Raw genomic sequence first — 13,500 nt, 5'->3', positions numbered from 1 at the left:
AGCTTTCACAGGGATTGGCCAGCTATGGTAAATACAGAGGTACATTGGTCCAAAATGGACCAATGTCACTATGTATTATATAGCCATGCCTCGAATTATTCTGGGAAAAGGAAAAATCCTCCTCTGCAGTGGAGCTGCGCCTGCACTACACAAGGAAATAAATACTTGTTTATGTCTAGGGGACTGAGGAAAAAAAAGGTTACTTATCTGATCCTCCACTCCCCTGGTAGCTGGTGTTCTCCTCTAATCACCCACACTCAAGCAGTGGACTTTTCTTTGAAGTCCTCACATCTAATGCAGGGCTACGGGCTTTGCACTGAACTAGATGACATCAGAAGACCTGCAACTGCCAGGGCATAATGTAGCAGAAGCTGTAAGGACCAGTCTTAGAGCTTGAAAGAAGTCTAAAGGAGCAGAGGATCAGGTAAGTATCACTTTTTTTGTGGTCCCCTAGTCCTAAAACAGCATTTAACCCTTACAATGTGCAGTGAGGCCCACTGAAAAGGAGCATCTTTCCTTTCAAGCTTGAACACTTGTAACCCACTCTTGCCCCCGCTTAGTAGCCCTTCTCAATGTGACTGAGCTGTCATAGTGGATATTTGGGAGCCAGCAGGACAGGCTTTCAATCGACACAGAAAAGACAGTCTGCATGGACGCACATGTGCAGTTAGGCCCATTCTGCCTAATGGCGCATTTATGATTTACATGGTTGACAAAAGATCAAAGTGATTTTCCTGGCTTTTTTTTGTTTGTTTGAATAGGGTGGAAAGGTTGGAGTCTCTATCAGATTTTTATTGTTGTATATGTCCACATTGAGAGATTTTCCCATAAACAGGACAGAGAGTGAGGCAAAATCTTTATGGGATTCAGAGAGCATTTTAAAGTACACCTGTACTGAGCAAAACATGCATACTGCCATTGTTGACCAATGCCTGAAAATGAAAAAAAAAAATGCCTACTTTGAGTTACTGACCCCAAAGGCAGCAGCTAAAATCATAACTGATGCGCACACTTGTTTTAGCTCAATGCAAACACTGCTAAAGACATTGGATCACCATGATAGCCAAGCAATAAGCATTAATTGTAGTGGTCAACATCAACAATGGTAACTATAAAGCAGCTCATTCTCCCTACTGATTGGATAGAAGTATCTGCAACTGTGTAGAGGCTGGATTAGAGCGCTGGAGAAAAGACATGATCAGTCATGACACCGGCCATTTGGTGGTTTGACAGTTCAGTTGAAAACAAAAGCAAATTTGACAGTTAATTCTAGCAGCCGGGAATGTAACTTTTTTTAAATTGCTAAACTGATGGGTTTAGTTCCAGGGGCAGGTGTGGGGCCAAGCTACACTGTGTGTGTGAATGGACACAAAGAGCACATTTCAGGAAAGAGCATTTGGCGGGGGGGGGGGGAACCAGGACTGCCACTAGGGTAGGAACTGTTCTGTGCAAAACCATTGCAGAGAGCAGGTAAGTATAACATGTTTGTTATTTAAAAAAAAACAACTTTCCTTTAGAATCACTTTAATAAGTCTCTATGTTCTTTAGTTTACTAAACTATTAACTGGCACATGCCACTCATGGGAAGGTGTTGCATGACGCATTCCAAGTGAATCAAACCAACAGGGAGAAAACATTAATTGAACACAACAAACATGTGAAAAAAAAGGTACCTGATCTGCGTTGTGAGTTCCTGGAAATATATCGGTGACTCCAGGGACTTGGTTTTCCCAAGGGAACTTATTTTTTCCTTTGCCAGCACTTAACATTCTGTGACCTAAGGGATCAATGTGAGGGACAACCCCTCTACCATTGTGATCACTGGTTTGATAATGTCCACTTTGAACTCGGTTTCCTGTCAAAAGCCAGTCTGTGTCGGCTCCCGGCAAATGATGTGTCCCTCGGATCTGAGCCGATGATGGGAATGGAAGAGCGTACTCTACTAAACCCTGTGGGGAAATCCTAGGAAGAGTCTTCCGTGCCAGCCTGGCCTGCACAGCATTCATTAATCCTTCACCGTTTTCCTGTAGCTCAACTTCATCAACGGCTTTAAGCAGACTACTTTTTCCTGGACCCATAGAGGCCGCCAATACAGCAAAGGCCTCCAAAGCTGCATGGCGGACTCGTCTCTTACTATCTATTAAACACGGAGCAATTTCGCAAGCTAAAAATGGCAAATTGAAGTCTTCACTGGGATACGTCAATAGGGAAACAATACAAATATTTACTACTTCTTCCCTTACTCTAGAGTTCTTGTGCTTTAGATTTTCAAGCAAGACAGTTAATACTTTGTATGGTCCAACCACTTTCATTAGTCTCATGTATATTTTCATGTACTCCTGTTTAACTGTGATCTTGCCATCTCCAAGGAGTTTGACTGTTGAGGCGATGACTGGTTTGAGAAATTCATTGACACCTTGGCCAAGATTTACAACAAAGCAGTTCAAAACATCCAATGTGACTAAGACGACGGTAAAGTTGCTATCATCAAGCAGTGTGCACAAGAAGCTAATAAAGCCAACCACATCCGAATGGGAGATAGAACTAAAATCACAGTCTTGAATGAGATATTTAAGTTCCTCGATAGCATGGGTCCTAGACTTGTAGTCTTTCAAGTCGAGCAGTCTTGACTGCAGCTCTTGAGGAATGACACCCCACCTAAGATTGCTGTCACTCAGAGGAATGTATGGATTATCTTGATTGTGCCCCATTATAGCCGACAAATTTTTGTGACTATGAGAATATGGCCTAACTTGAGAACTTGTCCGCCGCATAGAGGATTCACTTGATAGATCACTGTAGGAGCTGTCTTGTGTATATGACCGTCTCCTTGCAGAACCAGTTTGTAATGGCGTGATGTCTCCATTACTGGAAAAGGGTGCCACACGGGTAACATGGACCTCCATACCTTCACCGCAGATATGTCCTGCTATAATAGACTTAATTTTTAATTTGCCAATCATAAAACTTCATAGGCTACATGGTGATAAAGCCGGGTGTTGAGGTGGCCTTAAAGGGCTACCTCGTAATTTCATCCAGCTGTAAATATTAACTTGAATAAAAACAGTTTCAAATAAAATCATATTGCATATGAAACTATGCTTATGTTCCCATAATCAGGCACGCTTTAGGTAGCCATTGTCTGGTAGAACACTGATTCATCTACTTAATACAATTTCTACATTCCCAAGAATTGTAGTTGAGGTTTCTTTTTCACAAAGCCAGAGATATGGGAAACCTACAGGAAAAAAAAAAAAAAACACACAAAATGTTAAACATAACACATTTAGGAAAGAAGCAGTAAAAATACTCAAAACATTTTTGACTGTCCATATCTTCAAAGGATGGCTCCTGTGAAAATCCCAGTTTTAATATCTTAGCACCTAATCCATAAAAGCCCCAAAAATATCAAAATGATCACAAGATCTTGAAGTATAAGCAGTTGGAGTTATATGCAAATCTTGTTTTTTTCCTGTAAAAGTTAGCTTGACTATCTCCTGTAGCCCATGTGGCCTTCCTAATGGTTCTTGTAAAAGGAAACCTCAGAAAGGTAACAGATATTTGCAATTGCGTGGGAAGAGGAAGTAAAAAAAATCCCAGAAACCAGATGCAGTCACCACATCGAATGATGGGTAACCTGCAATAAATTACCGCTTCAACTCCAAGCACCAGAAAAAAAAAAAATAATACCCTTGCAGTAGGGCCCTGTCTATATCTAGGGAAATGGGGGGGGGGGGGGGGGGAAATCTCTCCTTCTCCATATATATATATATCTCATGTGCTACATGTACCATAAGGTGCAGTAGTGACTCCTCTAGCTATACTGCATAACTAAAATCCCACTATATAACTATTTGCAAATAGAAAAATATACGCCAATCAAAAATACTGAAATATTGAAAAAAAGTGCAACAGTGCAATAAATAATAAAAACATTCAATTCATATACCCACTCCTACAAATAAATGTGAAAAATATTCAACAAACAAATGTGTGAAATATTAATCAAAGCTGTACTATGCAATAAATATTCAAATCATAAAATTCATATCTCAAAATTTAAAATAAAATAAAATCCACTGTGATAAATGTATTGTGTGATACAGCACATAAAAGAATGTCCACCATAAATAGCAAATATGCGTCCTCTTAGGCTCCATGCACGCGGGGCGTTTTGATAACACTGGTAACGTTAGCTGTGTAAAGTCACGTTAAAAACTTTAGTTTTTCAGCTTTTTTAAAGTGTTTTTGCATTAGTGTTTAGCGGCGTTTTGCCACGTTTGCGGTTTTTAGCTCTTTTTTTGGTAAAAAAAAGTCCATAAACGCCGCTTTGCAGCGTTTTACCACATTAGAGCATTTTTACAGCTAAACATTCCTCTAGAAACACACTAGTCCTGGGGTTTTTTTCCAGCCAAAAACCGTCCCTGCCAAAAAAACATTGATTACAGTCTATGTGTGCATGGACACATATGATAACATGCTGGGGAGTTTACTGGCTGTAGAAAAAAAAAAATGTCAAAAGCCAAAAACAGTCGCTGTGCAGGAGCAATTATGCACCACCAAAAAAAAGGCTATTGGGTTTTTTCACCACCGGATAAATTCGATGAACACACCAGAGCTCTAGGCTGGTAAAATTATAAACCAGCTATAAGCACGTGAACTCTGGGAATAGGAACCTACAGCAAAAACCACTTCTCCTCTCAGGCACCCTTCACAGCAACCCGCAGCCAAGAGATCCTCCTTGTCTCAGCCTGTTGAGCATTCCCTTTATAGCTCAAAAGGTCCCATGGGTCAGTAAAGAAAGAGGAAAAACCTCCCATTGTGTAAACCATAAAGAATCTTTATTAAAAAATCTAATCTATAAAACTCACAATTCCGAGTGTCACCACTAGTATAAACATGCAATTTCAGGAAAGCATTGATTCTGTCTGATGTCTCTAGCCTCACACTACGATCCACCGCATGTGATGATGTACATCCAAGCCCTTCCCTACGCGTTTCGTCATCTGACGCCCTCCAGGGGCGGAAGGATGTCCGTTACCTCACATGCTCTTTTATACTAATCATTTACATAACTTATACACAAGTTTCTAAAAAGCATCCTAGCAAGCTGTAACCTATCCTCAACCCAATCTAATCTTTTCCCTTTACCTGGTTCTAGCAAGTTTCCTCCACGTTGTGCGACTGCTCTACAAAAAACTTTTCTTTGAGTCGCTCTGGCCAGTGGTTGCACTGTACATGAAGATGATGGGGGCCCACCCACAACCCAAAGCATCGGAGAGTACAGAAGAGCACTGGTGGAGTGAGGAATAAGGTATTATAGCTTTTTCCTCTATCCTTTAAACCTAATGAGCATTCAACCATTACAATACGGGGGTCACACTGAAAGTAGATTTGTTACAAACATGGGGATCAGCTTTAAAGTGGTTGTAAAGACTCAATGTATTTTACCTTCATGTATCCTATGCATGAAGGTAAAAAAAAAAACCTTCTGTGTGCAGAAGCTCCCCCATCCCCCTTACTTACCTGAGCCCCATCGTAATCCAGCAATGTGAAAGACAGCATCAGCTGACCCAGGTCTCTGCCTCCTTATTGACTGAGACAGCAAGCGGGAGCCATTGGCTCCCACTGCTGTCAATCACAGCCAGTCAGCCAATGAGGAGAGAGGGGGGGCAAGGCCAAGCCACGGCTCTGTGCGTGAATGGACACACAGAGTAGTGGGTGCACCCGACAGGAGGGAGGGGTCAGGAGAACCTGCAGGGGACCCAAGAAGAGGAGGATCCAGGCTTCTCTGTGCAAAACTACTGCACACAGCAGATAAGTAGAGATATGTTTGTTATCCCCCCCCCCCCCAAAAAAAAAAAAATTAACCGTTGGAAAATTGCTTTAAAAGCAGGTCAAATGCACCTGTCACTGAATTCTGAATAATCTAAAATCTGGGGAGACAGAGAAAGGGAGGAGTTGGGATCAGGAGAATTGTGCATGCACAGTGAGAAGACAGGAGAAGGGAGGAGCGGGGCTCAGGAGAGTGGTGCACAGGAGAAAGGAGGAGTGGGGATCAGGAGAGTGGTGCGTGCACAGTGAGAAGACAGGAGAAGGGAGGAGCGGGGCTCAGGAGAGTGGTGCACAGGAGAAAGGAGGAGTGGGGATCAGGAGAGTGGTGCGTGCACAGTGAGAAGACAGGAGAAGGGAGGAGCGGGGATCAGGAGAATGATGCGTGCACAGTGAGAAGACAGAAGGGAGGAGTGGGGATCAGAATAATGGTGCATGCACAGTGGGAAGACAGGAGAAAGGAGGAGTGCAGGAATGGAAGACAGGGGAAGGGAAAAGTGGGGATCAGAAAAGTGATGCATGTGCACTGAGGAGGGAGAAAGGAAGATTGGGGATCGGGAGAGGGAAGCATGTGCACTGAGCAGGGAGGAGCGGGGGATCAGAAGAATATACTGAGGAAGGAGGAGCGGGGATCAGGAGAGGGACGCATGTGCATGGAGGAGCGGGGATCGGGAGATGGACGCATGTGCACGGAGGAGCGGGGATCGGGAGATGGACGCATGTGCACGGAGGAAGGAGGAGAGGGGATCGGGAGAGGGACGCATGTGCACGGAGGAAGGAGGAGAGGGGATCGGGAGAGGGACGCATGTGCACGGAGGAAGGAGGAGAGGGGATCGGGAGAGGGACGCATGTGCACTGAGGAAGCAGGAGAAGGAAGAAGTGGGTAACAGGAGGGTGGTCCGTGTACACTGAAGACGGAGGATAGCTGCATCAGTATACGCATGCCAAGAGTGCGCAAGCAAGGATGGCTCCATGGGGTACTGTAAAAGGATGGAGTCACCCAAAAAAAAAAGGAATCAGAAGAGGGCAATCTGATTGTACAATCTTATTTAAAGATGAACTCCAACCAAAAAATAAAAGTCGGCAGATACAAATACTGTAGCTGATCACTTTTAATACTCAGGTACTCACCAGCGCAGGGATCTAGCACTGTCATCACCCATCCCAGTCCTGTGCCAGTCTTTGGGTCCCTGGCTCTGTCATCTTGAGTGTGGGAAGCTGGTTAACAGCCAGCTGCCCACTGTGCATGTCATGCTGTGCTTTCTGAATGGACCTGAAACCTCCCACTGTGGGAAAGGGGGTCACCTAGGCCAAGGGTCTCAAAACCTTCTGAACAAAGCGCCAGTTTTCTGACTTTGGGGGGGGGGGGGGCCAGACTGTAACCAGTGTGAGTGGAAAATATAGCAAAAATAGTGCCCAATCACTGGTGTCAGTAGAAGGACTAGCACTGTGTTTCTGGTGTCAGTGGAGGGAATAGTTCCCCAACACTGGTATCAATGAAATACATTTTTCCCAATACTGGTGTCAGCGGAAGGACCGCTGCCCCAAGGGCCAGATAAAAGCAAACAAAGGACCACATCTGGCCCCTGGGCCGCAGTTCAGAGACCACTGACCTCAGCGATCCAAGCAGAAGTGGGAGTCGGTACCTGGCAAAACTAAGTATATGCTCCCTGAAAAAAAAATCCAATATTGTAGAGGAGAAGAAGTGTGTGTGTGGGGTGACAGGGATGCTGGGTAGGAACAAAGGTGGAACCTTCCCTTTTTAGGTGAAGTTGCGCTTTAGCACAGTGGCTAAATGGTTAGCACTTCCGCCTGGCAGTACTAGGGGCATCAGTTCAAATCCCAACCACGGCACCACCTGCCTGGAGTTTCCATGTTCTCCCTGTGCCTGCATGGGTTTCCTCCGGGTACCCCGGTTTCTTCCCACACCCCAAAGACATGCTGGTAGGTTAATTGGCTCCTGTCTAAATTGGCCCTAGTATGTGTATGTATGAATGTGAGTTAGGGACCGTAGATTGTACGCCCCTTGAGGGTTAGGGACTGATGTGAATGTACAATATATATGTAAAGTGCTGCGTAAATTGATGGCGCTATATAAGTACCTGAAATAAATAATAATGAATCCATATATTCCAATCAATTCAATCACATAACACAGGCCTTATTATATAGTTGTTGGCAGATCTAAGGACGATTGTAAGATTAGCTTGTATAGTGTATGGTCAACTATAACCATCCTGTACTCCATCCGAGAAAAACACAAAGAAACAAACAAAACCCACAAAACACAACAAAAGTTCTGAATGTACAAACATGTCACAATGTATCCAAACAAATGCCAGCTGAGTCCTCATGTCATCCGGGGACAGGCCTGCTCTGTGTGGTCTCGTTCCATGGGCTCAGGGATACAATGTATCCGAGGAATCAATGTATCCGATCAGAATCATGATACAATTGTATGTCGGGGGAAATCAGAGCCCAGGCTGAGCAGGAGATGATCCGAGGAAGAAGTTTACCTTCTCTGCACCATCACAGCCCCGATGTCATGTCAGCGATCTCCCAGGCAGACCACCCACGGATCGACCGATCTCCCCTCCCTCCAACACTGGCGGCTGCCGGAGAGTGATGCCGGTGGAGCTGATCGTCGGTGATCAGCTGACCTCTGACGTCATGGCACTACAGCAGCCTGAAAGAGGCAAACCTTGTGTGCCAGGGATGCCCCTCCCCCCCACTCGGTGTCAGTGTTGTAATGGTAGCTTGGTGACCACACTACTATAGAGACACCAGGAAGGAGGACCTGGAGTCACAGCTATCCTCCGATCTGTACATAGATCTGTCATCTGTGTTGTAACCAGGGGCGGACTGACCATTCGGAAACTCGGGCGCTGCCCGAGGTCAGCAGGGGGCCCAATCAGGGGCGGACTGACCATTCGGAAGCACGGGCGCTGCCCGAGGGCCCAGGGTCAGTAGGGGGCCCAATCAGGGGCAGACTGACCATTCGGAAACTCGAGCGCTGCCCGGGGTCAGTAGGGGGCCCAATCAGGGGCAGACTGACCATTTCGGAAACTCGGGCACTGCCCGAGGTCAGTGGGGGACCCATTGAGATGCCCCTGGTACCTTGAGTGTGGGTGAGGACACAAGGGCCCCATGTTCCCCTATTGCCCGGGGCCCCATGAGTTGTCAGTCCGCTCCTGGTTGTAAGGATACCTAAAGCGGTATTAACCCCTCGCCCTCCTGAGGCTTTACCCCCCTTCCTGGCCAGGCCATTTTTTGCTTTACGGCGCTGCATTACTTTAACTGACAATTGCACGGTCATGCAACGCTGCACCCAAATGATATTTACATCCTTTTTTTTCCCCCCACGAATAGAGCTTTCTTTCAGTGGTATTTGATCACCTGTGCGGTTTTTCATTTTCTGCGCTATAAATAAAAAAAAGACCAACAATTTTAAGGAAAAAAAAGATATTTTTACTTTTTGCTATTAAACATATTCAGTAAAAAATAAAAAAAAATCAAATTTCATCATAAATATAGGCCAAAATGTATTCTGCTACAGGTCTTTGCTAAAAAAAAAAATTGGTTTACGTGAAAGTTACCGTCTACAAATGGCGGTATATATATACTGGGATTTAAAAAATTTTTATTTACTAATAATTGCAGTGATCAGCAACTTATAGCAGGACTGCGGCGGGCATTCTGGCACTGGGGGGGAACTGACTTGGTGTCACTGACATCCCCAGTGACACCAGTACAGTGATCAGGGGCGGACTGACAACTCATGGGGCCCCCCGGCAATAGGGGATCATGGGGTCCCTGTTTCCTTGCCCAAACTCAAAAAAGCCTATTAAAAAGGTACCAGGGGCATCTCATGGGGTCCCCTATTGACCCCGGCCCAAATGGTCAGTCCGCCCCTGATCAGGGCTAATAAAAAGCACTGACACTGTACTAATGGCACTGGGCAGGAAGGGGTTAACATTTGGGGTGATCAAAGGGTTAACTGTGTGCTGTCTCTTCCACTGTAAGCACACTGCTTTGTATGGCTTTGCTCTGGTCAGTGTACAGGAGCTGACGGGAGAGATCTGTGCTGTTTATACACAGGTCTCTCCTCCTTCAGTAATGCTCCTTGATTGCCGGGTCCCAGTAGGGAATTACCGACCAGCACCCGGTGATTGACAACCGAGACCGCGAGTAGCAGTGCGGGTAGGGAGCACACGCACCCCCTACTTGGAACTGCAAAACAGCGTATATATATGTGATTTTGCGCACCCATGCTGCCCTGGTGCAGTAGTTCTGCTACAGAGTGGCACGGAAGCGGTTAAGCCCAAAAGCAAACATTTATTATAATGTGACTTACCAATTCTGCATCAAACCAGCCATACATGGACAGAAATTCGGCTGGTTCAGCAGGGACTGGCCAAATTTTGATCCAAGTATGGGCGCAATGCTTTTACACAACCAGCAGAACACAATAGAGCCGCCCCATCAACACAGGGAAAAAAAAGAAAAGTGCATCATCTATGGCCTGCTTTAAAAGAGAAGTAGGTTCCCCCCCCCCCCCCATTTTACTTACCTAGATGGATGCTGCATTTGCCGCCTCTGAGGATGAGAACTCAGCAATCACATGACCGCTGATCGCTCAGTTCTCCTCTCCACTCTGAGCAGAAAGCGGGTTGTCTGTCACCGATGTCTGCTCAGCTTCCCACCAGAGCTCATTGGAGTGTTGGGCTGTGGAGGGAATGGCAGGCTCAGGCTCTCAGGGCTTCACTAAGAGGCTGAGCCAGGTGCTGCTCAACATTCTGGGGTGGATCACAACTTTGAAATCGGGATCTTTCCCCAGCCTGGACCAGCTGAGTGACATCAGCCAACAGCAGACTTCAGTTCGTTGTCAGCTGAAAACGGCGTCACAGGAGTGCACTGAGGAGGGAGGATCGGGAGAGGGACGCATGTGCACTGAGGAGGTAGGAGCAGGGATCAGGAGAGAGATGCATGTGCACTGAGGAGGGAGGAGCAGGAGAGAGACGCATGTGCACTTAAGAGGGAGGATCGGGAGAGGGACACGTGCACTGAGGAGAGAGGAGAAGGAAGAAATGGGTAACAGGAGGGTGGTCCGTGTACACTGAAGATGGAGGATAGCTGCATCTGTATACGCATGCCAAGAGTGAGCATGCTAGGATGGCTCCATGGGATCCTGTAAAAGGATGGAGCCACCCAAAAAAAGGAATCAGAGAAGAGGGCAATCTGATTGTACAATCTTATTTAAAAATAAACTCCAGCCAAAAAAATAAAAGTCGGCAGATACAAATACTGTAGCTGATCACTTTTAATACGTAGGTACTCACCAGTGCAGGGATCCAGCACTGTCATCGCCCATGCCAGTCCTGTGCCAGTCTTTGGGTCCCTGGCTCTGTCATCTTGAGTGTGGGAAGCTGGTTGACAGCCAGTTGCCCACTGTGCATGTCATGCTGTGCTTTCTGAATGGACCTGAAACCTCCCACTGGTGGGAAAGGGGGTGAACCTTTGCTTGGGGCACCTAGGCCAAGGGTCTCAAAAATTTCTGAACAAAGCGCCAGTTTTCTGACTTTGGGGGGGGGGGGGCAGACTGTAACCAGTGTGAGTGGAAAATATAGCAGAAATAGTGCTCAATCATTGGTGTCAGTAGAAGGACTAGCGCCCTGTTTTTGGTGTCAGTGGAGGGAATGGTTCCCCAACACTGGTATCAATGAAATACATTTTTCCCAATACTGGTGGATTCCGACTTTGAAATCGGGATCTTTCCCCAGCCTGGACCAGCTGAATGACGTCAGCCAACAGCAGACTTCAGTTCGTTGTCAGCTGAAAACGGGTCACAGGAGTGCAGAACAAACTACACCCCTGTGATCCACAGGAGAAGTACGGCCAAAAAAGCTTTGTCTGTACTTCTCCTTTAAAGTGGTTCTAATGCACTCTATGCATTAAGTTGAAAAACCGTCTGTGATGAAGGATGCCCCCCAGCCCCCCTCACTTACCTAAGCCCTACTGATCCAGCGATGTGCACCATTGCAGCAGCTCTTGCCTCTGTCTCCCTCCTCCCTGGGCAGATTGATAGCAGCGGGAGCCATTGGGCGAGGACCAGCAGCTCGCTCTGTGTCAATGAACACAGACAGGGTGGTTTAGGAGCGAGCCCACATGGGGGCACCCACCGAAGAGGAGGAGCCTGGAGTGTCAGCGTGGACCCCAAATGAGGAGGATCTGATATGCTTCTCTATGCAATACCATTGCTAAGAATAAGAAATGTTTTATGACCACTTTCCAGCTTCAGACAGTAGTAGGGCAGAAAGCAGCCTGTCAAGCACAATATGAGTTCAGTTGGGCATACAAGTCTTGGAAGATTACAGTGTGCCAGCCAAGCATGTTTTCAGTGAAAGATCTGATAGGCCTGGCCTTAGAAAAGCAAATGTATAGATTCTGTAGTTCTGTTAACCCTTGATGATGTCTCGCTGTAAATCCCTTGGCGCCTACATTTGACAGTCAGTATCCAGATATGTAATTAGAGTAGATTACAGGACTTCCTTGTAATCCCTCAACCTAAGAATTACTCCTACAGTAACTACATGTGACCAGACACGTCTATATTGTAATTAAATGTATGCGAACCTGTTCAGAGGATTTTTCATTTGGATTTTTAAGAGTAAATCGAAATCACTACCCAAACCTGTTACTTTCTTTAAAGCCTAAGTTTAGCTGAAATCAAATCAGTTCCCTTTCTGGAGAAGGGAAGGGGGTGTAGAATGGAGAAAAGTTATCCCTAAAGAACAAGGGACACATCACGCTAACTGTAAATTATGTACATTGTGCTCATTTTTATGTTATTGACTTTAGCTAAACTTAGGCTTTAACCTCTTCCCGACCACCCTACAGCAGAAATACTGCTACAGGGCGGCACAGGTGCGCAAAATCACGTATATGTACGTGATTTTGCATTTCCGAGTAGGGGGCAGAGCACAGCCATGCAAAGCAGTGTGCTTACAGTGAAGCACATGGACACAGCACTTAGTAAGAAAAAAAAAACCACAGTTAACCCTTTGATCGCCCCTCATGTTAACCCCTTCCTGATCAGTGCCATTAGTACAGTGTCAGTGCTTTTTTTTTTTTAGCACTGATCACTGTATTGGTGTCACTGGGGATGTCAGTGACACCAAGTCAGGTCCCCCCAGCAGAAGCGTCCCTAGGGTTGATGTGCAGTAACACTTGGTGACACCCCCTCCGACGATCCCCGCAGAATGGATCGCATCTGCGGATTGAGCCTAGGGCCTCCATGATGGTGATCTGCTCCCATTTCTATGGGAGACAGACTGCTGGGGAGGGAGCCCAAGGCAACAACCTCTTCACTACTGGAGGATACCTCACCTAGCACAGGTACCAAACTTCATGATAGGCTGCTTCTACTGGTAACTCTACTTGCTTCTCCTTTGAACCATGTTAACTCTTGAAGAGACTGACTTCATACCCCAATGTGTTTAAAATGACCAGAGACTCAAATGTCTGTGTGGAGTGTGCTGATTACTTTCATACAGCTCTTTAGAATAACATCAGACCAGGGAGGACAACATTCCCAAGGCTTTACTGATAAAATATCAGCATACCAGTTTAAATAAGCTAGGAGTCTTTCCCTAACTAACCCCAACTGTG

General features: G+C 46.0%; 1 protein-coding gene across 1 annotated transcript in view; it reads right to left on the bottom strand.

Moving 5' to 3' along the window:
• The window catches only part of TOGARAM1 (TOG array regulator of axonemal microtubules 1), a 91,902-nt gene extending 83,417 nt beyond the window's left edge, over positions 1 to 8,485 (bottom strand). Inside the window, exons 1-2 of the mRNA XM_089657228.1 lie at positions 8,349 to 8,485; positions 1,674 to 3,238 (exon numbers count right to left, since the gene is read on the bottom strand). Coding sequence (XP_089513354.1) covers positions 1,674 to 2,963 — 1,290 coding nt within the window. The 5' untranslated portion in view covers positions 2,964 to 3,238; positions 8,349 to 8,485. The remainder of the gene's footprint in view (positions 1 to 1,673; positions 3,239 to 8,348) is intronic.
• Positions 8,486 to 13,500: the final 5,015 nt, after the last annotated feature.

Source organism: Staurois parvus, unplaced genomic scaffold (genome assembly GCF_062004578.1).
Source record: "Staurois parvus isolate SC_StPar_1 unplaced genomic scaffold, SC_StPar_1.0 ptg000978l, whole genome shotgun sequence".
Taxonomy (NCBI): domain Eukaryota; kingdom Metazoa; phylum Chordata; class Amphibia; order Anura; family Ranidae; genus Staurois; species Staurois parvus.
This window is presented reverse-complemented; position numbering and strand designations above follow the sequence as displayed.